Source organism: Panthera onca, chromosome C1 (genome assembly GCF_046562875.1).
Source record: "Panthera onca isolate mPanOnc1 chromosome C1, mPanOnc1 haplotype 2, whole genome shotgun sequence".
Taxonomy (NCBI): Eukaryota; Metazoa; Chordata; class Mammalia; order Carnivora; family Felidae; genus Panthera; species Panthera onca.
The window spans coordinates 198,175,328-198,200,128 of NC_138346.1; the positions used below are offsets into that span (position 1 = coordinate 198,175,328).

At 41.7% G+C, this 24,801-nt stretch overlaps 1 protein-coding gene and 1 non-coding gene across 20 annotated transcripts in view; both read left to right on the top strand.

Moving 5' to 3' along the window:
* The window catches only part of PUM1 (pumilio RNA binding family member 1), a 132,852-nt gene that overhangs the window by 86,982 nt on the left and 21,069 nt on the right, over positions 1-24,801 (top strand). For 16 of the 19 annotated variants that reach the window (XM_060626079.3, XM_060626084.3, XM_060626080.3 and 13 more), the window contains 6 exons: positions 2,170-2,321; positions 7,463-7,601; positions 8,901-9,044; positions 9,966-10,262; positions 11,349-11,585; positions 23,821-24,088. In XM_060626079.3, coding sequence (XP_060482062.1) covers positions 2,170-2,321; positions 7,463-7,601; positions 8,901-9,044; positions 9,966-10,262; positions 11,349-11,585; positions 23,821-24,088 — 1,237 coding nt within the window. The remainder of the gene's footprint in view (positions 1-2,169; positions 2,322-7,462; positions 7,602-8,900; positions 9,045-9,965; positions 10,263-11,348; positions 11,586-23,820; positions 24,089-24,801) is intronic. The other 3 variants (XM_060626075.3, XM_060626076.3, XM_060626072.3) reach the window with 2 other exon arrangements.
* LOC132674084 (small nucleolar RNA SNORD103/SNORD85) lies at positions 7,722-7,799 on the top strand. Its single transcript, XR_009608396.1, has one exon. It is a non-coding gene; the product is annotated as a small nucleolar RNA SNORD103/SNORD85 (small nucleolar RNA).

Here is a 24,801-nt window from a genome sequence, read left to right on the forward strand (position 1 = left end):
AGGGTCTTGATCGTTGTATTCATCCCTAAGCCAGACTGAAAAAGACTTGAGCTCTTTCACACAGAACCAGAAATGTTAACCACCTCAACTACGAAACCGCATACGCGTGTGGGGTGTTCGTCACACAGGAATTGGAACAGGCATCCTGATGAGCCCAGCTCAATTGATGATGCACCCTGGGGGTATTTTCCTAAATGCAGTCAGAGGCCATGTGACCAGGGACAGCAGTAGAAATGCTAGTTGAGAGAACTTAGAGGGTCGTATAAAAGTTGATGGTAGCAGCAGTCTGCGCACAGCTGAAGGTGGTTTTGTTGACTTTTGGTGGAGACTGTCATCGCAGGTTGCAGTCCAACCTTTCGCCCTGGATGTGGCAACACCCTCACCCTTATGATAGCCATTCGTAGGTGAGGAAACTAAGGCATAGGTAAGGTCTCACTGTTGTTTCCTCTTTCGTTCTTTTCGGTAAATGTCCAAGACCACCCCATTTTGTAAACGCTAGTCAGATGAGTTTGGGTATGGTGTCTTAGACTATGCAGGTTCTGAGGCGTTAAAAGGTTTTCATTACCCTTTTGCTTATTATAAAAAAGTTGCTCATACTGTAACCTAGCTTTTCTAAGCAGCAGCATCTTTATTTTGCACCCAGATGTCATATTTCACAGTGGGCAGCCTTATAAACAGAGCTGCTTTTTGGCTAAGCCCACAGGTACAGAAAATACCAAATTAGAAATGTCAGAGCAATGTTGGGCAGGGATGTAATTTGACTCATTTGTATTTTAGAAGCTTAAAACTGGGAAACAAAACACACGTTCCAGTTTATTTTGATTTAATGAAATATATGTTTCTACAGGATTAGCTACTGTGTCAGAATAGATACATTTGAAATAGCTCTTTGGAACTCTGTCTAAAGGCACTGTTGTTATTCAGTCAGGTTGCAAATATTTTAAGTTCTGTGCTTTAAGAAACTTCTCACTGGGGATGTGTTTCAGCAGATGTGAGAAGCTGGCTCCGAGCCCTGGTCTTGTTGGCACAGTGCAGCTTTGGTGTTTCTTGCTGCCATCTTCGGGGAATCTGTGGTTTAGACACCTGCCCCACCCAGGCTGCTGTCTGCTAGCTCTGTTACCTCTGTGTTGCCTCCCCCAAAGAAGGTGAACAGATCATTTAGATTGAAGCAGAATGCTTAGTTTTGTTTAGGATACTCAGCAGGTCTGTAAGAACTCAAGGTTTTGTTCCTGTTTCTTTTCAGCGGTGACTTAGGTTCAAAATTTCATGTATCAGTGTCTGAATGTAGTTGTGTTGACTGACTTCCAAAACAGGAATGGGAGAACCAAGCCTCTTAGAAATTGAGCGGTGGAGGTTCAGTGGCGTGTCTGGGTCACGTTGTGAGAGACTGGTGGATTTTCCTGCTTCGGGAGTTAATGGAGCAGCATGGCCCCTGTCCCTGACAGTCACCTTGGGTGCCATCCTTAACCATTGAGAGCAGGGTACCCTTAATTTTTTGTTGTCTTCCTTCACTTGATGCACACAGACTCTCCATTTATTTCCCTTCAAATAACAAACTTGGTCTCTGTCTATCCCGTGTCCTTTCTTTCTCAGGGAAGCATAGGCCTTTTTGTCTTCTTCCTGACCCAGCACCCGTTCCTCTGTTCTTAAACCCAACCTTTCTGACTTTGATCAGTTATTCTCCCTTTTTAAATTGTTTTGTCCTTCATTAGCTTCTTCCTCTTGGCCTGGAGTATATTACAGGCTTTAGAAGACTTTTATAAAAATATAAAAACATTTTCTGTTTTTTAAAAAACAATCCACGATCAGCTAGAATGAATCTGTATGTTTTTTTTCTTTTAATTTTTTTTTAACGTTTATTTTTTGAGAGAGGGAGACAGAGCGTGAGTGGGGGAGGGGCAGAGAGAGAGAGAGAGAGAGAGAGATGGAATCCGAAGCAGGCTTCAGGCTCTGAGCACAGAACCCATTGTGGGGCTCGAACTCATGAACCGTGAGATCATGACCTGAGCCGAAGTTGGATGCTTAACCGGCTGAGCCACCCAGGTGCCCCTGAATCCATATATTCTTAATATTTCACGGTAGGATCTGTTGAGTCTGACTTAGCCTTTGGAAACTCTGAGTGGATTCTGACTGGTCTGAACTTCCTTACCTTTCTCTTGATATCTTTAGGCCCGGCTGTGGTCCCTCACCAGTATTATGGAGTCACTCCCTGGGGAGTCTACCCTGCCAGTCTTTTCCAGCAGCAAGCGGCTGCCGCCGCGGCAGCGACTAATTCTGCAAATCAGCAGACTACCCCACAGGCTCAGCAAGGGCAGCAGCAGGTAAGCGTAAAGAGAATTTACCCATCTAAGTGTGCATTTGAGTCCTTGGCTATCATTAACATGTAATGATACTCCTGCTAGAGAAATGCTGTGAATGGGTGAGTGCCCTCCTGCGCATGTTACCTGGGTTCAGGCTCAGACTCAGCAGGGCTCACCGAATGCCTTGTATTCGCAGGTTCTTGGCCTGTGTGACTAGGTAAGGTCATGAGATTGGGCACGAGAAGACTGTAGAGAATCGTGTGGTTGAGGGTCCGCGCTTAGCAAGTGGCAAAGCGAGTACTGCTTTCCGCCACACGGAGTCTGCTTCTAGACGCCGTTCTCAAGAGTTCTTCTGCCTGCCCGAGGGCAGCTTGCCACCAAAGGGGACGTACTCGTTCTCCGGACTGCCTGTTGAGAACACCAGCTGAATTGGATAGAAATCTGTGACCCTATTGTACCTTTTAACTCAGAGTAAGAAGAACTTTTTAATGAGTTGGGAAAGAAACTGAGTATGCCCTTTCGTTTTGAATAGGCCATTTTCTCCTGCTTACTAGAGAAACACCTGTTTATTGCTGAAAATTGTGGTAAATTAGAAAACTCGAAGAAAAAAATGCCTCTTGTGAGGAAAAAAACAATATTAATGTTTGGTATTGTCATTCTAGCTTTATTATTTAACTTCTGATAAAGTCAGGGTTATGCTCTCCACACGGTTTTGAGTTTTTACACTTTTCCATATTATTTAATGCTTTTTAGAAGTATTTGCTAGCTATATTTAAATGTATCAGAGTATTCCAGTCTTTTGTTCTCACTAGTTTAACGTTTTTATTTATTTTTGAGACAGAGGGACACAGAGCATGAACAGGGGAGGGCCAGAGAGAGAGGGAGACACAGAATCTGAAACAGGCTCCAGGCTCTGAGCCATCAGCACAGAGCCCAACACAGGGCGCGAACTCACGGACCACGAGATCATGACCTGAGCCAAAGTTGGACGCTTAACTGACTGAGCCACCCAGGCGTCCCATGTTTTCACCAGTTTATTACTATTATTTGATATTTAGCTTAGCAGTATTTTGATGTTATAAAAAAGATGGACTGATATCCTTTGTATAAGTGTCTGATTATTTCCATGGAGTAAATGCCTAGAAATGGAGTTTTTTTTTTTTTTTTCTGTGCAAATAAAATGAACAGTTAGGCTTTGATACACATTGTCAAAGCCGTCTTTTGAGGCAAAACACCATATGTGATACGATGCAAACAAGAATGGTTTTTACTAGTCTCACTAAGAGAGTATGTATTTAATATTTTAGATCCCGTAAAGTTATAGAAAAACTCAGATCTTAAAATTCTAGCCAATTCATCATTTTCCAGTAAGATCAGTCATTTTACCGTAAGATAAATTTTTGGAAGCTGATGCATGATTTTCTTTGCAAGGGTACAATTCTTGCACCAGGATATGTAAGGGAATTTAACAGATAATTTGTTGACATAATGGGTGATCCCTATTAATAAGCCTCATAGCTTACTCTTTGTGGATAGTCAGTACTTATTTGTATGATGATCTTTATGTTTAAATGGCTGCCAAATAATCGTGGATTTGGAAGACAGAAGTAATTGCTACGTTTTCAAAGTAGTTCTAGCAGAGTGCGCAAGAAAAATAGTAGGAACTACTTGTTGAAAGCTTTTTGCTTAAAATTAAGTGCTTAAAAAAATAAAGCTGAGTGTTCCACATAGGATTTCTTTTGCTTATTCTAATTCTGATAGATTATATGATTTCCCTACATAAGATTGAGGAAATGGAATTTGTGTGGCCAGGGTCACACATATATTGTTGAGATTTGAACACAAATCTGTAATTCACAACTTGTGTTATTTTCTGACCGTGTTGTGACGTTCAGAGTTCCGGAAAACCTGAGGCCTGGCCTTTGTTTTCCTGTGGCCTGGTTGCACCTAGAGGTCAAGGAGCACAGCTGTTCTGTATTCAGAGAGTCTGTCTCCTGAGCTGTCAAATGGGCATGGCAGTCATTTGCATTTCAGGGATTTCTGTCACCCACAGTTGCAGACCCTACCGAGGAAAGATTATTCACACTGCTTTTTACTTTTTTTTTTTTTTTTCCAACTTTTTTTTTTTTTTTTTTTTTTTTATTTATTTGTGGGACAGAGAGAGACAGAGCATGAACGGGGGAGGGACAGAGAGAGAGGGAGACACAGAATCGGAAACAGGCTCCAGGCTCTGAGCCATCAGCCCAGAGCCCGACGCGGGGCTCGAACTCACGGACCGTGAGATCGTGACCTGGCTGAAGTCGGACGCTTAACCGACTGCGCCACCCAGGCGCCCCTGCTTTTTACTTTTTAATGAGCAGCCATAGTTCAGTTCCAAAGTTATTTTGTCAGTTTCTGTTTCAGTCATTTTAGGAAAAAACAGTTTTGTTGGTGAAGTCCTTTGTCATAGTCCTTGAAACGAGAGGCCCTTTTTAAACTTTGCTTTTGACCTTTTTGGCCTTTATGTTTTAATCAGAAAGCATTTGTTGTGTTCTAGGCATGGTAACTGTTCCACACCTAATTGCTGGAACTTTCTGCACAGGCAGTGACATTCCAGCTACTCCATCATACTTCTGATTCCTTTTTCATCCTTTTTGAAGGTTCCTTTGACACCTGATAAAATTTTTGTTCTTTTCTATTTTAAGCGTTTGCTAAAGAAAAACTCCTTGTGTGTTGGGTTGAAGCCAAGGACGTGTTGGCAAACCTGGCAGTGATTTGGTGTTAGATACTGCATTTTGAGAGAGAAGCGTTGAGATTAAAAAAAAAAAAAAAAAATTAATGTTTATTTATTTTGAGGGAGAGAGAGACAGAGTGTGAGTAGGGGAGGGGCAGAGAGAGAGGGAGACTCAGAATCCGAAGCAGGCTCCAGGCTCTGAGCTGTCAGCACAGAGGGCGACGCAGGGCTTGAACTCACGGACCGTGAGATCATGACCTGAGCCGAAGTCAGATGCTTAACCAACTGAGCCACCCAGGCGCCACTAGAGAGAAGCATTTAGAATGGCTTCTGAACTTTCTAGAATGGAGGAGACTCTGTAGATGATAATTTTACCGAGCATGGTGAACTATAGAAGGATGAATGATTATTAATAAAGATATCCCCATTGAGCATCTCCTTGAGTATTAGGTATTGGTAGATCTCAAATGCTGTATTTAAATTGGTACCTTTTAAAAGAAATTTGAATTTAACAGCTTTTACATCATAAAGAGAGATAGTAAGCTAACTCCAAGGATAGTGTTTTACAAAGTAATTTTTGTGATTTTGTTAGATGTTAAAATGTTACTTATAAATTTTATACATGTGTTTCCATAAAATCCAGACTTGATAGCTACTGATGAAATTAAAATATATACATATTGGCAGTGGACCTAAGAACTTTGATTAGTCATCAGGGCCCCACACAGTTTTCTAGAGACTGGACATAAAGGAAACAACATTTCTCTCATTAAAACGGGGCTCAATAGTCTGGACTACCTCTTTTTTCAGGCACATTGTCCATTCCCCTGTCCCCTGACCTTTCCTACAACTCCTAACCAAACATAAGCCTAGTTCATAATGCCCAATGATAATGATGGTTTCGTTGATGTTGTATTAGTTCTTGAACTATTAGTATTTGCCATATATGTGTACATGCTGTTTACTTTTCCTAGAGTGACAGCTCTTCTGGATCTTGGTGCAAACACTCCCCTGGGCAACCTCCTTTGACTCTTCTGTGTGGATTAAAGCACTCTTTCTCTTGGAAAGTCTGTTAGATTCCTTAGGTCACAAATAAATATTTCGATAGTAATTAGCTATTGGTTATTGATTATCTCCTGGGTACCAGGTATTGTGCCTTGCAGAAATTAATTCGAATGCTCCCAACATATTTGCAGGATCAGCTGTTACCCTTAACTAATTTTACAGAGAAGGAAATAAGAGACTGGGAGTAAATTGTCTACACATCTCTTCTTGCCAGTGTGGATGGTGTTGTTTCTCTTATGCTCATTTAATAAATAGCTAGTGGTGTTTCTCTTTTATATTGTTTACCCAGTGGTACCAAGAATAATCTGTACCCAGGTTCCTGACCATATGTCTAACTTTTATAAATAGCAAAGTGATAGTGAAAGTGATCCGAGAAGAACTTTGCCTTTGGAAAACATTGCAAAACGCATTTTATAATTTTAGCCTCGGTCTGTGGGTTTTGCATTTTTACTTACTGGAGCATATAGATCACGTGGAGTAGATTCTTCAGGGCATTCAGAAAAAGAATGATTACCAGCATTTTGGTGCCCATGTTTCATTAATAAAAAGTAGATCCTTCATCACAGTGGCAGAACTGGTGTTCTGTACTGAAATGGCAGTGTTCTTGACACGTCTCCATTTAGATTGCTGTCTGTTGTGAAATTTATGAGAGGAGAAATAGAAACAGCTCAGAGGCCTCCTAAATCCAGTCCTGGTGAGCTCATTTGGGACCATTTGGGCCTTGTTGAATACCAATAGTGTTATAGGGTAGAGAAGATGTTCTTATATTCTATAAAGGAAATACAGACTTTTTGGGGTGGGTGTGTGTGTGTGTGTGTGTGTGTGTGTTCCCCTTTAGACACAGCTATTTTAGTCTAATTATGTGGGTAAATTACCTCTGTTTACCTATCTAAACTCCCCTTCCCACTCCATCCCCCTCCTCCCCCTCCTCCTCCTCCTCCTCCTCCTCCTCCTCCTCCTCCTCCTCCTCCTCCTCCTCGATGCACTTTTTGTCAGAGCACTGACACTGTGTTTAGACTTAGTTATCTGTCTTCGTTCACTGGAATGAAAGCTTTAAGAGGGCAGGGGCTTTGTTTGTCTTGTTTGTTGCCTTGTCTCTAGTACCTGCCAGATGGAAGGCATTAAGTATTTGATTAATGAATCCTCACTTTTATAGGCTTTTGGCTGCTTGTAAAGGTAATAATGTTTAAGAGTGGTAGAATGAGATTTCATTCAATGAAATGCTGTTAATTGAACTTTTATCCTAACAGCCATGCCATATAAAACATTATAGGAGAAATGGTTTACAACTACCAATTTAAAAAAGTTGACCCAACTTAAGCACACGGTGGGTCTTAGGTATTTCCAATGAGAAGAAAGTAGTTGATTTATTTCTGTCTCCCAGGTTCTCCGTGGAGGAGCCAGCCAGCGTCCTTTGACCCCAAATCAGAACCAGCAGGGACAGCAAACAGATCCACTAGTGGCAGCTGCAGCAGTGAATTCTGCCCTTGCTTTTGGACAAGGACTGGCTGCAGGCATGCCAGGTGAGGCTGCATTGTTGTTCCTCATGCTTTGAGGGAAAAAACAGTCTGCTTGTTGGGGGAGACTGAGAGGAAAACAGGCGGTACTTTCGGCTTGCGTAGTAGACTTGTCACGATTTGGGGACTGGCAGGGATGACATACGCTTGCCCTCACTTAGACCATCGTTCGTTGATGAGAGCACCTGATTGTTCTGAGCCAGTCTTAATCTTACACGTGTCTCTCCACACACTGCTTGGAGTATGCCGTTGTCCTTTGGTGGTGATCTGTTTTGTCCCTTGGGATTGGGGATGATGGAAGGAGTGGGCAGGCTGCTTTGGCGTCACTCCCAGATTTTAGTCTTTATGCTGATGTCTTTGAACAGTATTACGGAAGAAGTTCCTAGTGTTCCTTGATGGGGCCATCCCTTACGTTTCTGGGATTTCTCCTGAGCCGACAGCAGAGGTGCTTTGTGGTTCCCTACCTGTGGTTGATCTTCACCTCGAGCAGATGTTATTCTTGGCTCACTGTCACCTGGTCCTGTTCTTTGCACAGGTTGGAAGTAATTTGTGCTTCTTCCTTTGAAACAGGTCCTTGTGAGACCTCAGCATAAATTTATGGATTCTTACTGATCATGGAGCATAGCCACATTAACTGATCTACTTAGGAATTCACCGAGTAACTTTGACCTGCATCATTTGTTGTACGAGTTACTAAGCATTCAGCTTTTATTGGGAAGTCACCTGTAATGTCTCCTGTGGCTCAATAGGATTTGGAGATTCCATGAGGTGCCGAAAGCTCCTATTATTTGAAGTGTGTCTAGGTTTTACCTGGTAACTTGCAGGGTATTTGTGCTCAGACTGTTACGAGGTACGGAAGTACTGCGTTGTAATCATTGATACTCTCTGTTATTTTTGTAGTCGAGGAAACTGTAAAAAAAATTGTCAGGGTAGGATTTCTGGTGGTAACCTTGGTTAGCACTTGGAAGAGCGCAGGTGTCCCTGGCCCGCCGAATTCCCTTGCTGACACTTAGCGGATGGTGAATAGTACTGTACCATACTGTGCCAGACACCATGCGAGATCTTTCGCATTCCTCCTCTGATCGTCTCAAGACTTTTATTATGAGGCAGGTATTCTTATCATCGTCACTGGGGAAATGGGATGCGCAGAGATTCAGGGTCATACCGCTGTCCAGGTAGTGAAGCCAGGATAGAAATCTGCGTCTGTCGGTCCCCACGGTCAAATCTGTGACTGTTTACAGTCTGCTAGCACCCAGGAGGCCCTGGTAGCTTCCTGTCTACTCACATGTGGCTTGACATTCCCAGGTTATCCGGTCTTGGCTCCTGCTGCTTACTATGACCAAACCGGTGCCCTCGTGGTGAACGCAGGGGCGAGAAACGGTCTCGGGGCTCCTGTGCGGCTGGTCGCTCCCGCCCCAGTCATCATCAGTTCCTCAGCCGCTCAAGCAGGTGAGCTTCCCGCTCCGTGAACTGTCAGAGATCCAAAATGGGCGACAGACGATGTTCTTACAGTCTGTTGAAATGTACTTCATTTGACAGTTCTCGATATAGCAATTCTGTCCTGTAATATTTCAAAGAGAAAAGCAGAAGCAGCAAGTGACCTCGATAGATTCTGTTGACAGCCATGTGCCAGCTGGTTAGCAGCAAGGACCTGCTCCACCGTGAACATAGGAAGTTGGATTACTCACGCACAACGGCACTGTTGGCAGCAGTCCAAGGCTGATTTCACAGAAATCCATGTCCTTATTTTCATTGTTTTCAGATAATGTTTTTTTTTTTTTTTTTTTTAAATATGTTGTTTTTGTTTTTCGGGGTGGAGGCGGGACAGAGGGAGTAGTGAGAAGTGGCAGAGCAATACATTTTGATGGGGGATAAACGATACATAGGTTTTTGTTGTAGGCTTTGTGTGTGTGTATATATATATATTAGAAATGTAAATTAGGAACGACGGCGGAAACATCTAGAAGAGAGCAACATGTTCAGGAATTCGAGGGACTTGAGTATATTGATGACAGTGGTTCTGGAAAAGTCCTCAACAATGATATTTGTGGAACTTGAGATTTGAGGAAGTAGTTGTAGTTAAAACAGCTACGTTTGACATCTGTACCTGTTTTAAACTGCAGACTCCTTAAAGCCGCCACCATAGTGAATTTGGCTTCGGTGGTATTTTGACTTCACATTGGAAGCAGAAATAGAAAATAGAAGCTTCAGATGAAGGGATCGAAGGCAGATTTGCCTAGTTGTGTACGAGGCTCACGTCCGCTTCGAAGAGATAGGACGGCGTTACGGGGTTTTCGGAGGGATGACACCGTGGCTGGGGAATGCGGCCAGTCCCTTTCACAGCCCAATGGTTTGCTTTCTTCTTCGTAGCTGTTGCAGCGGCCGCAGCTTCAGCAAATGGAGCAGCCGGTGGTCTTGCTGGAACAACAAATGGACCGTTTCGCCCTTTAGGGACCCAGCAGCCCCAGCCCCAGCCCCAGCAGCAGCCCAGTAACAGCCTGGCATCCAGCTCTTTCTATGGCAACAACTCTCTGAGCAGCAACTCACAGAGCAGCTCCCTCTTCTCCCAGGGCTCAGCCCAGCCTGCCAACACGTCCTTGGGATTTGGAAGTAGCAGTTCTCTCGGCGCCACCCTGGGATCAGCCCTTGGAGGGTTTGGAACCGCAGGTAGAAATCAGACTTTATGTGCTGTTAAAACTGAATTGTAATTATTTTTACAATCTTTATGGAACACTGACAGTGCATGGAATCCTGGACAGATGCCCCAGGCAGATCTGGACCGACCCCCGTGGGAAGCCGGCCGTCCCACATATCTGAGATGATGGACTGTTAAAATCAAGTTTTTAGGGTTGGGGCCGATTTCAGTTTTATGCTTATGTTGCTACTTATTTATACTCTCAGAGTCAATTTGTTTCAGGGATCGGAAAACCAGGGGAGATTTTTTTCAGGCATTGGGAAGAACGTGGAGGGAAGCGTAGAAATGTGGACACTAAAAACTGAGGGAGGAGGACTTACCAAAGACCACAGGGTAGCGTACCCCACAGTCTGCAGGCCTTGAAGAGTCAGGAATTTTCTCCAGTCTTCTGAGAAGAATTAAGGTGGATATTATGGCAAAGTGGGAAGGCGGAAATTAGACCAAGATATTTTTAATGTTTTGATGGGAGAGAAAAGCAGGGAAGAAGTAAGGGAAACAGGGGGATAATTGCAGTGTTTGTAAAACCATGTGATCTCCGAACAGCAGGGCATGTTTGAGAGCGAGAATCTTCAATTGGAATTGGGGGCTAGCAGTAACTCTTGATCGAACCCATTGAGAAAACAGGCTTTCATATGTAAGTCTTGTGTAGGGGGACGATACCCCATTTACAAATCTTTTTTTTTCTGTACTCCATTTTTCTACTAGAACCTTTGGGTTGATGAAAGGCATTCTTTCTAGCCCATTTTCTCTCACCTTTTCCATAGCTTATGTGGCCGTCAGAGCTTTTTAACCCATCCCCACCCCATAATATGTGACACCAAAGGAAGGTAAATTTAGCATTCGTGTGATGGTTTGAACAAAAGTTTCATGTTAAACCGAGCCATGTCCTCTTTATTACTTTACCTGCCCCTAGAACTGCCACATGAACAGTTAGGCTGTCTCTGCTGACAGATTTGCGGTGGTAAGGAGTCTGGATCAAAGTGTTAGGAACAGGTCACTGGGCTTGTTCTTCAAAGAACAGGCCTTTTCTTATCTGCATTGTTTTAATTCCATTTTAGTTGCAAACTCCAACACTGGCAGTGGCTCCCGCCGTGACTCCCTGACTGGCAGCAGTGACCTTTATAAGAGGACATCGAGCAGCTTGACCCCCATTGGACACAGTTTTTATAACGGCCTTAGCTTTTCCTCCTCTCCTGGACCCGTGGGCATGCCTCTCCCTAGTCAGGGACCAGGACATTCACAGACACCACCTCCTTCCCTCTCTTCACATGGATCCTCTTCAAGCTTAAACCTGGGTAAGAACCATTACTCTAACACCACCTTGAACTCTAGAAACCTCTTGCCACTGATGACATTACAAGTACTTTGCGTACGCAAAGGACAGTCCCTTTATCCCAGGAGCGCCCTGGGTGTTCTGTGCCTTCCTTAAGTGCCTCATGTTATATAGGCTGTACCTAGATAGCATAGCAGTTACGGGTTTATTCAGGTTTGGGCGCGTCCCCTGTATATTCACTTCAGCTTCCGTCTGAACATCTTGTTCTTGGTCTACACGTGGGAGTCTTTCATGAGAAACCCAGTACAGATTCATTTTCAGTAAAGCTGGAAAACACAGAGACACAGACAAAGAATGTGTTCACCTAGTGTCACCACTGAAATATCACAATTAATATTTTGCCTTATTTTTCAGACTCCCTCCCCCCCATGTTTACGCTTAATATCTTTTCCACAGAAAACACTCTATGTAAAAAATTTGCCAGATTCTTACAATTTTTTTATATAAACTACCTAGTATGCTAATGAGTATAGAAGTGTATTTCTCAACTATATGTTTAGGTTGTTATTGTGTATGGGGATTTAAAAAATGTTACCATCTAGATCCTAAAATGAGGAAAGAAGAGAGGATTGTAAACAGCAGACTGTAAGAATGAAAAGAAACTTTATATTAACACTTTGGGTGGCAAATTCCTAAATGTTGGAAGAGGTGGAAGACGGTGCATACTTCCTTCCCTTGGTTATTTATTGGGTGTGGATTCTGAAGCACTGATTTATTCTTTAGGTGGGGGAAGTTGAGGCTTTGGAGTAGAGTGACCATATAATTTATCGTGCAGCCCAGGGCATGTTTGAGAGTGGATGGGAGTGCTGTTAATAATTACTCTGATGGTAGACCTAAACTGGCAGTGTCCTGGGAAAAATCATCGTGTTTGGGTACTTCCCCCAGAAGATTCTGGTTTTTGTTTTTTTTGTTTTTTAATCCTCTATTTATTATTATTATTATTTTTTAAAAAAAGACATTTTTTTAAGAGCAGTTTTAGATCCATAGCAAGATTGAGGGGAAAGTACAGGGATTACCCCCACACCCTCTGCCTTGTGCTCGTGCACGCTCCTCCATTATCAGTGTCCCCCGGCAGACTGGGACCTTTGCAACAGTGACCTCATTAACATCGTTATCATCCAGAGTTTGTAGTTTACGTGGACTGTTTTAACCAGCAAGGTTAGAAGTGGCTTTACGGGCTCTGAAATGAGAACTGACTAAAAACAAATAGTATGCTTTCATTTGGAAGGACAAAGACCGCAAAGTGATCTATAAAAACCAAAAAAGTCTTGAAGGGGATAGGATAATAGAGTTCTTATTCTGGGACTGGAAAGTGCGGTCGCTGGGTTGGAGTGGTGGGTTTTCAGGCAAAGCTGTGTACGCACATATGCATTTGTGTGAGTGTTTGTGTCCTGCAATCTCCGAGGTCAGAGCTGTTCTTGTAGAACTCATGGGCTCAGGTTCCATATGGACGTTACTTTAGAAAAGTTGTGGGGACGTTCCAGATGGGTAAATACGTGTTGGACAGAGAAGGCAGTGGGGTCCGTCGCACGACAGGGTTTCCTAGTGACAGAATGCTTCCCTTTAAAGACTGAGGGTTAATGCAGACCATTAGGGGTAAATGAAAGTCCCCGTTTAGTATATAGATGGAGCTAACGCTTAGTGGTTATTATTGGCTGCTATTAATGGTTTTGGGTGCTGTACATATGACTCAGGCAGGGATTAGGTATTTTGCCCATGATACAAAGTGAGGAAACTGCCTTAAGTATCTTGCCTAGGTCTTCGCATTCTCTGAAGAGATTTAGTGTCAAACCTCTTCGGCCCCGAAGCCTGCACTGTCAGTGTGCATGTCCTGGCCCGTGACATACCCAGGGTATCTTTTAAACCAGTGTTTTCATCACGTCCAGAAAGTCTCTCTTTTTAATTCCTCGAGTTAAACATTTGAACCGTGTCAGCTAATAATCTGACATTTGTAGTAAAGAAACTAAATCTACAAACATTTTTACTTTACTAAAAAAAATTGTTTTCAATGTTTGTTTATTTTTGAGAGAGAGTGTGAGGGAGTGGGGGAGGGGCAGGGAGAGAGGGAGACAGAGGATCCACAGCAGGCTCCGGGCTGACGGTAGAGAGCCTGATGTGGAGCTCGAACCCATGAACTGTGAGATCATGACCCCGAGTCGAAGTTGGACGCTTAACCGATGGAGCCACCCAGGTGCCCCAATTTTTTTTTTTTTTTAATTTAACAGTTTTTTTGGTTAAGAGACAGATGGTAAATATTTTAGGCTTGCAGGTCAGGTGGCCTCTGTAGTAAGTATTCAACTCTGTTGTGAGGTACAAAATTGGCCACAAACAAAATGAGAATGAATGTGTAGCTCTCATGCAGTCAAACTTTATTTATAAAAATAGGTGGCAGGCCAGATTTGTCCTGTGGGCTTTAGCTACAGGTTGGCTCTGTCAGCCTCTGAACTAGGTGCTGTGGTTCTTGGTGTTTGAAAATGGGGCTGGAAACAATACTTGGGTGCATGGTGCCTTTCCTCTTTCCAGTATATCTGCAATTAAATCCTTCTTAATTATGTTTCCCCTGTGAGGTAGGCAATAACTGTTGGCGTGAGTCATTTCTCATTTTAAGGACTCCTGCTGCCCACCTGGCTTTATTTTTAAACGTATCTTCCCTTTCGAAACAGTTTACCTCATTTAAGCAACTTAGTTGTATGTGTTCGCATTGGACTTCCATTGCTACGCGTACTGTGTAAACCATACGTGTCATTCCTGAGGAACTTTGTGTCTTGATTGGTAGAGCTTTGCCTCTGCTCGGTCTGTTTGCTTGACAGAAGGGTTGTCCTATGCTTTAGTCCTAACCTAGACAAAACAGAGGTGTGGGAATTGCTTTTCTTTTCTTTTCTTTTCTTTTCTTTTCTTTTCTTTTCTTTTCTTTTCTTTTTTCTTTTTTCTTTTTTCTTTTTTCTTTTTTCTCTTTTCTTTTTTCTCTTTTCTTTTCTTTTCTTTTCTTTTCTCTTTTCTCTTTTCTTTTCTTAATTTTCTTTTCTTTTTTCCTTTCCTTTCCTTTCCTTTCCTTTCCTTTCCTTTCCTTTCCTTTCCTTTCCTTCCCTTTTCTTAAGTTTATTTGTTCATTTTGAGAGAGAAAGAGTGCCCAAGTGGGGGAAGGGCAGAGAGAGAGAGAAAGAGAGAGAGAATATATCCCAAGCAGGCTCTGCATGGTCAGTGCAGAGCCTAATGTGGGGATCCAACTCCAGAACTGCGAGATCCTGACCTGAGCCGAAGTCAGACGCTCACTTAACTGACTGAGCCACCCAGGTGCCCTGGGAATTGGTTTCTAACAGTGTCCATACAGAGGTCCTTAAAGACATTTTGGTGCCGGAAACTTGACATTTCTTTACCAAATACATGTTGGGCCACACCTAGTAGAGTTTCTACTGACACCGCTGCCCTGCTGACACCGGCCATTAGTTCTTGGGTCACTAACCGCCATGCTGTGCATTTGCATCCATTGTGTTAAATGCTCACGTAACTCTGTTACACACAGGGAATATTAAACTCAGCACGGTCTGGTGACTTTCATAAGAACACACAACTAGCAAGTGTTTGAATGTGCATGCCAGCCTGTATATCTCTCGTTTTCCCAGTGTGGGTCTTTTCTCCATGATATTTTCATACTTCTTCCCCGAAGCCACGTGTGTTAGGATACTATCAAAATGATCAATGACCTGCTTAGTTTACTTAGGTTTTTTTTCCTCATTATTTATTCAATAATCATTTGTTAGTAAGACTAATGTAAGACTCCTAAAAATTTTTTTTTAATGTTTATTTATTTTTGAGAGAGAGAGAGCAAGTGGAGGAGGGGAAGAGAGAGGGGGAGACACAGGATCCAAAGGAGGCTTCAGGCTCTGTGGTGACAGCTCAGAGCCGTGATGCGAGGCTCAAACTCACAAGCTGTGAGATCATGACCTGAGCTGAAGTCAGCTGCTTAACCAACTGAGCCACCCAGGCACCCCCAAGACTCTTTTTTTTTTCTAATGTTTATTTTTGAGAGAGCACACGCATGCCTGAGAGCATGAGTGGGGGAGGGGCAGAGAGAAGACAGGGACAGAGGAACCAAGGCAGGCTCCCACCTGACAGCAGCATAGCCCAACGTGGGGCTCGAACTCAAGCACCATGAGATCATGACCGGAGCTGAAGTTGGACGCTCAACCTATTGAGCCACCCAGGTTCCCCTACATGAGACTCTTAAATGCTTTTTTCCATTACCCATTGTTTAAAGACCAATATTCTTAAGGACACAACTTTATTGAGTTATATTTTACATATCATAAAACTCACCCATTTCAGGTGTATAATTCATTGATTTTTAGTAACTTTCTGAATTGTGCAACCATCACCATAAATCGATTTTAGAACATTGTCATCCCCTCGGTAAGATTTCTCAAGACCAATTACAGTTAATCTGTTAGCATTCACACCCTTAGCCCCTGTCAACCACTGGTCTACTTTCTGTTTTTCAATTTGCCTTTTCTGAACATTTCGTATAAATGGAACTGTACAGTATGTGATCTCTTTTGTTTGGCTTCTTCCCTTCTCATGGTGGGTCGTCCTCCTACTCCTTCTCATGTTTTTGAGATTTAATCCATGATCTTGTGTGTGTCAGTCGTTTGTTTCATTTTACTGCCAAATTGTCTTCTTTTTTATGGATATGCCACATTTTGTCTAACCATTCACAGTTGAAGGATTTTGTTGATTACAGGTTTTGGCTCCTGGAGATTATTCTGCTGTGAATGTTTGCATGCAGGTCTTTCTTTGGTCACATGTTTTTATTTCTCTTCTAGTAGAATTGCTGAATTGTGTTTTAGTTTTATGTTAAACCTTTTGAGAAAGTGCCAGATTGTTTTCCAAGTTGGTACACATTTTACATTCCCATCAGCAGTGTATGAGGGCTCCAGTTTCTCTATATCCTCACCAGTGTTGTGCTTTTCTTATTTAAAAAGCTCTTCTAGTGGACTTGAAACGGTTTGCCATTGTGGTTTTAATTTCCGTTTCCCTTAAGACCAGTCATGTTGAGCGTCATTTCATGTGTTTATTAACTATGCGTATATCTTTGGTGTAATGTCTGCTCCTATTTTTAAAAAGTTGGATTGTTTGTTTTCTTATTGAGTTGTAGGAATTCCTGGAATTCCTGTGGAAATTCCTTTTTATATTCCTGGATAGAAGTCCTTCATTAGATACCTGCCTTGCATGTAGTTTCCTCTGGTTTTTTGCTTGTCTTTTCATTTAAAAAATTTTTTTTCTTTAATGTTTATTTATTTTTGAGAGAGAAGAGAGAGATAGGGTGCGAGCAGGGGAGGGGAATAGAGAAAGGGAGACACAGAATCCGAAGCAGGCCTCAGGCTCCTAGCTGTCAGCACAGAGCCCGATGCAGGGCTCGAACTCAGGAACCGTGAGATCATGACCTGAGCCGAAGTTGGGGGCTTAAATGACTGAGCCAGTCAGGTCCCTTTGTCCTTTCATTTTTTAAATAGTCTCTTTTGAAGTGCAGTATTTAATTTCGATGAGGTCCAGTTTTTCATGCTTTCTGGTTCAGAAGAAGTCTTTGCCCAACTCAGGGTCTTAAAGATTTTCTCCTTTTTTGTTCTAAAAATGTTATTGTTTTAGCTCTTACAGTTAAGTCTGTCATCCATTTTGAGTTAATTTTGTGATATTGCCCGAGGTGGAAGTTCATCTTTTTGCGTGCACCAGTTTCCCCAGTAAAGTTTTGAAGTTTTCAGTGAACAGGTCTTACGTGTCTTTTGTTAAATTTGTTTCTGCAGATTCTATTTTTCTTACGGTATTGTGAATGGAATTGGATTCTAGGTTTGGTTTTGGATTGTTTGCCACTGGTTTATAGAAATGCAGTTGATTTTTGTATATTGATCTTGTATTCTGCGCACTTGCCATATTTATTAATTAGCCGTAATAGATTTGGATGGATTCCTTACAATACTCTATATATAGGGTCATGCCACTTGTGAATAAAGAGTTTCCCAATAAACAGACAAACAGACAAGAGTTTTCCAGTCTGGATGCCTTTTATTTCCTTTTCTTGTGTGATCGTCTAGAACCTCCAGCACTGTGTTAAATACAGTAGACGAGAGCACACATCCTTGCCTTGCTCCTGATCGTGAGGATAAAGTGTTACTCTTTTCCTCTTAAGTATGATCATTGTATGTTTTTCATAGATGCCCCTTATCAGGTTAACTTCTGTTCTGAGTTTAAGAGTTCTGCTATGAATGGGTTTGGGTTTTGTTAAATGCTTTTTCTATGTTTATTGATGATTATGTGGTTTTTATCTTTTATTCTGTGAATACTGTATGTCACATTAATAATTTTTGGATGTTAATCCACGCTGGCATTGCAGGGATAAACTCCACTTGGTCATGTTGGAGTTGGTTAATATTTTTGTTGAGGAGTTTTGCATCTATATTCATGAAGGATATCTGTCATTTTCCTTTCTTTGTTTGACTTGTTATCATGGTGATAGTGACCTTATAACATAGGTTAGGAAATGTACCACCCCCCTCTGTTTTCTGGAAGAATTTGTGGAGTACTGATATTTATTTCTTTAAACTTTTGATAAAAGTCAACACTGAAACCATCCTGGCCTGGGTGTTTACTTGTACTTGTGGGAAGGAGCTCTATTACTAGCTTACTAGCTCAGTTTCTATTTAGGTCTTACAGGGTCAGATTTTCCATTTCTTCTTGAGTCAGTTTTGGTAATTTGTGACTTTCTAGGAATTTGTTCCATCTAAGTTGTCAGATTTGTTGGCATAGGGTGGAAATGTCTTAAGTAAAATCTCCCACCCGTTTCTCTCTGTCCCTCCCTCCCATCTCTCCCATCCATAAATGTGCATAGGTGTATATGCGTGTTTAGTAATGCAAATAAGTTTTTTATGACCCCAAGCAAGTCAGATGTTGAAAATATTTAGTTTGTCTTAGCATGTGTTATATTTCTCAATTTTAAAATACTGCTTTTGTAATTATTAATATTGCTTTTGATAATATTATTATTAACAGTTAGACTTACAATCCTCATTTGTGGCTTCCGTGTGGGTAAGATGAAGCCTTTGGGCTCTCGCTGGTACCTAAAGCATTCATCTCTAACAAATTTCATCTCTACCTCAGCGAGAAAAAGTAAGGCATGTGGAGATGGGTGCCCCAAAGGTCTGATTCTTACCTAACTAGTTTCATGTCCTGCCTACCCGTAGACCTCTCCATTCTACACCGTCTCTGCGTTTCCTAAGCTGCTGCTTCATGCTTACGGCTTTCTCCATAATCCCCACATTGTGCCACTTTTAAACTCTAGGCATCGAGAAGTAGCAGATGTAATTTATTATAATGTACACGGTTGACAACTCCCAGCCTTTTCACGTGCCCTGGAAGAGGAGTACTATGCTTGTTGATTCCCACAGTGTTGAGATGCAGCAAAAGTGAGCTCAAAAGTTCATGATCTATCTGTCCGGGGCAAAAAAATACAAGCGTTTAGTATTATGTCATGATAGAATTCCTATCTTCTTAAAATGAATTCTTGCTATTCTTTAAATTCAGGGTTGTAGGTACTTAGTCCTTTAAGAAAAGCAAAGTTCAAACACAAGATGGTTTTCTCTGTCCCTGCCTGAACTGCAAGAGATGTTTCTAATTTATTGTTCAGTAACTCGTACTAATTTCAGATTGTTTACTAGTCACGGGTGTGCCTTTTCATGCTTCTCCATTCTAAAAGGTAATGGAGTGTTTTGTGATTGCTCACTTAGTTCTTTGAAAGTGACTTGTCTTCTGTAAAATTAACCATGTGAAAATTAACTTATTTTGGACTGAGTCATATGCACTGAAGATAGTTCATTTTAGGCTTATTTTAATTTAGGGCTAGCTGGCTGTGGTATTAGTATTAGGGAGTGGTTTGGTTGGGGAGAACTTATAAACATTTTGGTGAGTGGTGTTGCCTTGCCTGTATTAAACCCAGAGCTAGATGTTGGGGGCCTTGGGAATTTTTCTTTAAAGGTGAAGAAGGCGGGGTTTTACCCAGTAGAATTAGATCACAGTAGATTAGATCACAGTATTAGATGTGTGAGTACAAAAAGCAAATGAAAGAGAACATTCCAGATAGCAAGAGGGTGGAAAACTAGATGGCTGCTGGCAGAAAACCTTTTCATATACTTGTAGAAAACAACTGAAGTACGTACTAATTTAGTTTAGCGCAGTCTAGTTTTTCCATCCATTTACTTTTTATCTGTATGCGTCTTCATTTTTAAAGTCGATTTCTTGTAGACGACATCTAGTTGGGTCATGCTTTTTTGACCTACTCGGACAATCTTAATTGCTGCAATTAGACCTTTGACATTCAAAGGGATTATTGATACAGTTGGATCAATATCTCCGATATTTGTTTCTGTTTTCTCTTTGTTGCCTTTGTTCTTTGTTCCTGTGTTGTCTTCCACTCTTTTTCTGTCATTTATAACTGATGCAGGCTCACTTTCAAATAAGGTTATACCACTTGACATGTACTGTGAGTACCTTACAATAATAAACTCCCAGTTCCTTTCTTCTGTCCCTTGTTTCAGTGCTGTTACTCATTTCACTTACATATGAGCATACCCAGCATTTCACATATCTAAGCATAAGCGTTCACTGAATGCATTGTCGCCATTATTATTTTGAACAGACTGTTATCAACTAAGAATAGAAATGAAAGTTTTTGTTACCTTCACCTATTCCTTTTTTGATGCTCTTCCTTTCTTTATATAGATCAGTTTCTGACCTGTATTATTTTTTACTTCTCTCCAAAGAACTTATTTTTACTCTTCTCCAAAGAACTTTTTTTTTTTTTTTTTTTTTTTAAAGATTTCTTGCAAGGTAGATCTACTGGCAGCCAATTCCCTCAGTGTTTGTTTGCCCGAGAAAGTCTGTTTCTCCTTTGCTCTTGTGAAGCGCAATTTTGCAGGATATGGAGTTCTAGATTTGTGGGTTTTCTTCTCTCAGAACTTTAAATATTTTACTCCACTCTGTTCTTGCCTGTGTGCTTTTTGAGGCAGAGTGAGATGTAATTATCTCTGTTCCTTTTTAGGTAAGGTGTTTCCCCCCACTCTGGCTTCTTTCAGTGTTTCCCCCCCTTTATCTTTGATTTTCTATAACTTGAAGATGATGTGTGGAGGTGTAGTTTTGGGGGCATTTATCCTGTTTAGTGTTTGCCAAGTTCCTGGATCCATGGCTTGGTGTCTGACGTTAATTTGGAGAAATTCTTGGTTGTTGTTGTTCCTGATATTTTTTCTGTTTCTTTTTCTTCTCCTTCTGATCTTCCCAGTATGTGTATGTTACACCTTTTGTAATTGTCCTCAGATAATTTGATTCTGGTTTTCTGAGTCTTTATTCTCTTTACTTTTAGGTTTTTGGGGATTCTGTTGATACTTCCTCTAGCCCAGAGATTCTTCCCTCATCTGTGCCTCGTCTACTAACAAGCCCATCAAAGAATTCTTCATTTTGGTCACAGCGTTTTTTATTGCTAACATCTCTTTTTGGTTCTTAGGATTTCCATCTCTGCTTGCGTTGCCCATCTGTTCGTGGATGCTGCCTACTTTATCTGTTAGAGCCCATGGCAGATTCATTGTAGTTGTTTTAAATTCCCATTCTGGGGAAAAAAAAAAAAATTCCCAGTCTGGTAACTTTAGTATCCCTGCTTTGTATGTCTCTGATGCCTACTCTTTCTCTTTACATTGTGTTGTTTGACTTTTTGTATGTCTTGTAATTTTTTCTTGAGAGCTGGGTATGATGTGCTAGGTAAACAGGACTGCTATAAATAGGCTTTTGGTAATGTTGTGAGCTGTTGGGGGAGGGGAGTGTTCTGCAGTCCTGTGGTTGGGGCTCTTTTAGTGATCTCCAACTTCACAAGGGCTTCTCAGTTTTTTTCTCCCCTTTTTGGTGGGACAGGATGGTTTGAATAAGCTGGAGTTGTGTATTTCTCTTTCCTAGGTCAGTCGGTCTCTGATAACCCAGCATATTATGCTCTGGTTAACCAGTTTCCCCAGAGGTCAGGCCTGCTTAAGAACAGGGTGCTCTGGCCTATTTCAAAATTGTTTCTTTTCCCTTTACTTAATTAAGCCTGAGAACATTTTTCTCTCATATTTATTGTGGAACCTGGTTGGCCTCTCAGAGATCGAAGATTTCTGGGGGTTCCCCTCTGACTGGGTCCTCTTCCAGTTTTAACTCTGGAGGCTATCCACTCTGCGTTAATTTCAATTTGCCAGTTACCGTTCAGGTTTCCTTATACTTGTCATCCATATCTGGATGGCTTTTTCAGGAGATTGGTTCTGTTTCTCTGTTGACTTACTATTTTCCCCTAAGTACCTTTGTTAGTGACCAGGTTCCTAAAATATCTTTAAATTATTTTCAGAATTCTGTGTATGCCGTTCTTTCTTCTGAAGCATGTTCCTTGCTGTTCCCACCCTCTGTAGGACTGCCACTGACTTAACTTGATTTTCACCTCTTTGCCCATTTCTCCCCAGTCTCAGGACAGGGAAGAAAGAATTGTTTCTGAAATGGAATAAAGAACAGCCATGTGTGGCTCCTTACCCTTCTCTATTCTTATAAACCTTCTCTCTTTTCTTTCCTTAAAGAGTCCTTTAGAACAAGAAAACTTGATATAACTGAGTCTGAAAATGAGTCTCACATGGCTGCAAGGGCACTTATTCTAGAGTCGAGTTCTGTAACATCCTAGCCATGATCATCTTGGGTTTTGTATCTTTGGGTGAGCATTTCACCTTAGTCATCTGGTACATACATGGTAGTTTAAAACTCCTTGTCGAAAATAACAGTGAGAATTCAGTGGAAAGTGTGTATGAAACACTTCTAGCGTAGTGCCTAGCATCGGACAGATGCTCAGTAAATGTTTCACAGATTGTAACATCAAGCCTTTTCCTTTTGGTCCTGTTACTTTCTGTGGGATCCAGGCCTTTGAAGCCGAGCCCTGGAATACTGTGGGGAAATCCAAGCTCGTTATCTTTTTGTAGCTGCCATTAAACTCCAGAGCAGACATTCGTTAACATCTCGTGAAGATGTTAATGGACAGTTCACACTGCGTGACTTTTCTCACGGATCCTGAGTTGTTTTTCCTCTGTGTTCTTCGTGACTTTTGTGGTGTTTCTTACCTACTTTGCCTTTTGGTTTAAAAGGAGTGAGGTAAAATGACACACAAAAAGGACTTTTTTTTTTACCCATCTTTTTTTATAGTGTAGTCTAAAGTTAAGAAACAGCCAGTAAGAATATTGAAAAATATATACTCATAACAATTTATTTATTTATGTATTTATTTATTTATTTATTTATTTATTTATTTATTTTCTATTATTTTACTCATAATAATTTATTAGTCTGCTTTACATTTCGATAAGCCTTTGGTCTTTATTTTATCTCTAGGGCTTCACAGTTATTATTCCCGTGTTGCCAGTTCAAACCACAGTATCAGCGGCAGGAGAGTTGTCGCTGTCGCAGTCATTTCAGCCTGTGCCCCACTAGAAGGTGCTAAGAGCTGCCCGTTCCGGACGCAGAACTTGAAAACCTTCCATTGCGAAGCATATGTGCTTTTTTTCGACTCCTTGTGTCTCCTCCTCGGCCTGGGGTGCCTTAGTGATTTTCAGATTTCTGTTTAGTGGCAAAACCATTCTTTGAAAGCTTTTTGGGAGGCTCTTTATATAAAACAGACCAGTCTGGGTACTCTGGTTTGTTTTCTTTTTTCCTTTTCCTTTTTAGAGGAAGGGTTTCCGGTGGGAGTGGGATCATTCCACTGATGGCAGGAGTCTCCCCAGAGCTCAGAGCAGAAAACCACTGAGGTCTCTGTGCGTTGTGTTTTCGGATTTCTGGTGCTCAGGTGCTGGTTCACAGGGCAGGCACTTCCCCGGTCGTTTTACTTACGAGGGGCTGCACTGTCTATCGTTAGCAGTGCCCTGTCGGTGGACAAAAGCGTCCCCCTCTCAGTCTTTGTACTGAGTAGAAATTTCTTTCTACTTTGGTGAGTTGGCCTTATAAAAACTGTGGCATGAATGGAATTGAATCTTAACATGAAAGCAGCAGAATTGAAGCAAAATCAGAAATGATGCAGGCTTTCATGTGTGGGATGCTTTTTCCTCTCGTAAACAAAATTCCTTAAGAGCGAGTCTTGAGTTCTCCTGTTCTGTAACCAACAGGAGGACTCACAAATGGCAGTGGAAGATACATCTCTGCTGCTCCAGGCGCTGAAGCCAAGTACCGCAGCGCGAGCAGTGCCTCCAGTCTCTTCAGCCCCAGCAGCACCCTGTTTTCTTCCTCCCGGTTGCGATATGGAATGTCTGATGTCATGCCCTCTGGCAGGAGCAGGCTTCTGGAAGATTTTCGAAATAACCGGTACCCCAATTTACAACTGCGGGAGATTGCTGGGCATATAATGGAGTTTTCCCAAGACCAGCATGGGTCCAGGTGAGGACTTGGCTTTGGCACTTAAGGTAACTGAAATCTTAATGCCTTAAATTCCGTGCCTCAGAGAAGGTAGACACTAGTAAATTGCCATAAAGCAATCGAAAGTTTGCCTTTTTGTGTGCTTCCCATTATGTATTTCAGAGGGATGTAGGTGTGAGAATCACTAGATATCCGGGTGATTGAAAAGAGCCGTTTAGTAATCTGGATCACATGCTGAAAACAAACCTTTTTACCTTATTGTGGTGTTCCGAATTCATGGGAACCTCACAGATTATCTGTAATTTAAGGAACAGAAACACTAACACAAAGATATATGCATGCTTTTGCTACTGTATGTTTTTTTAAGTTTATATATTTTGAGAGGAAGTGCATGGGGGAGGGGCAGAGCGAGAGGGAGAGAAAGAATCCTAAGCAGGCTCTGAGCTGTGAGGGTGGAGCCCGATGCAGGGCTTGAACTCATGAACCATGAGATCGTGACCTGAATTGAAATCAAGAGCTGGACACTTGGCGTCCCCACACTTTTGCTATTTTAATCACTATTAAGAGTCTAGTTCTTAAAGAGACATTATTCACATATAAGTTTGGATTTCTCCTGCTCAGGAGTAAGGTAGCTCCACCATTTTTCTTTGTTGTTCCGCTCTGTAGACGTGAGAGAGTCTGCATAGAGGTGAGAGGGAAGAAGGAAGCTGCCATATAAAACAGAGTTTACTTCT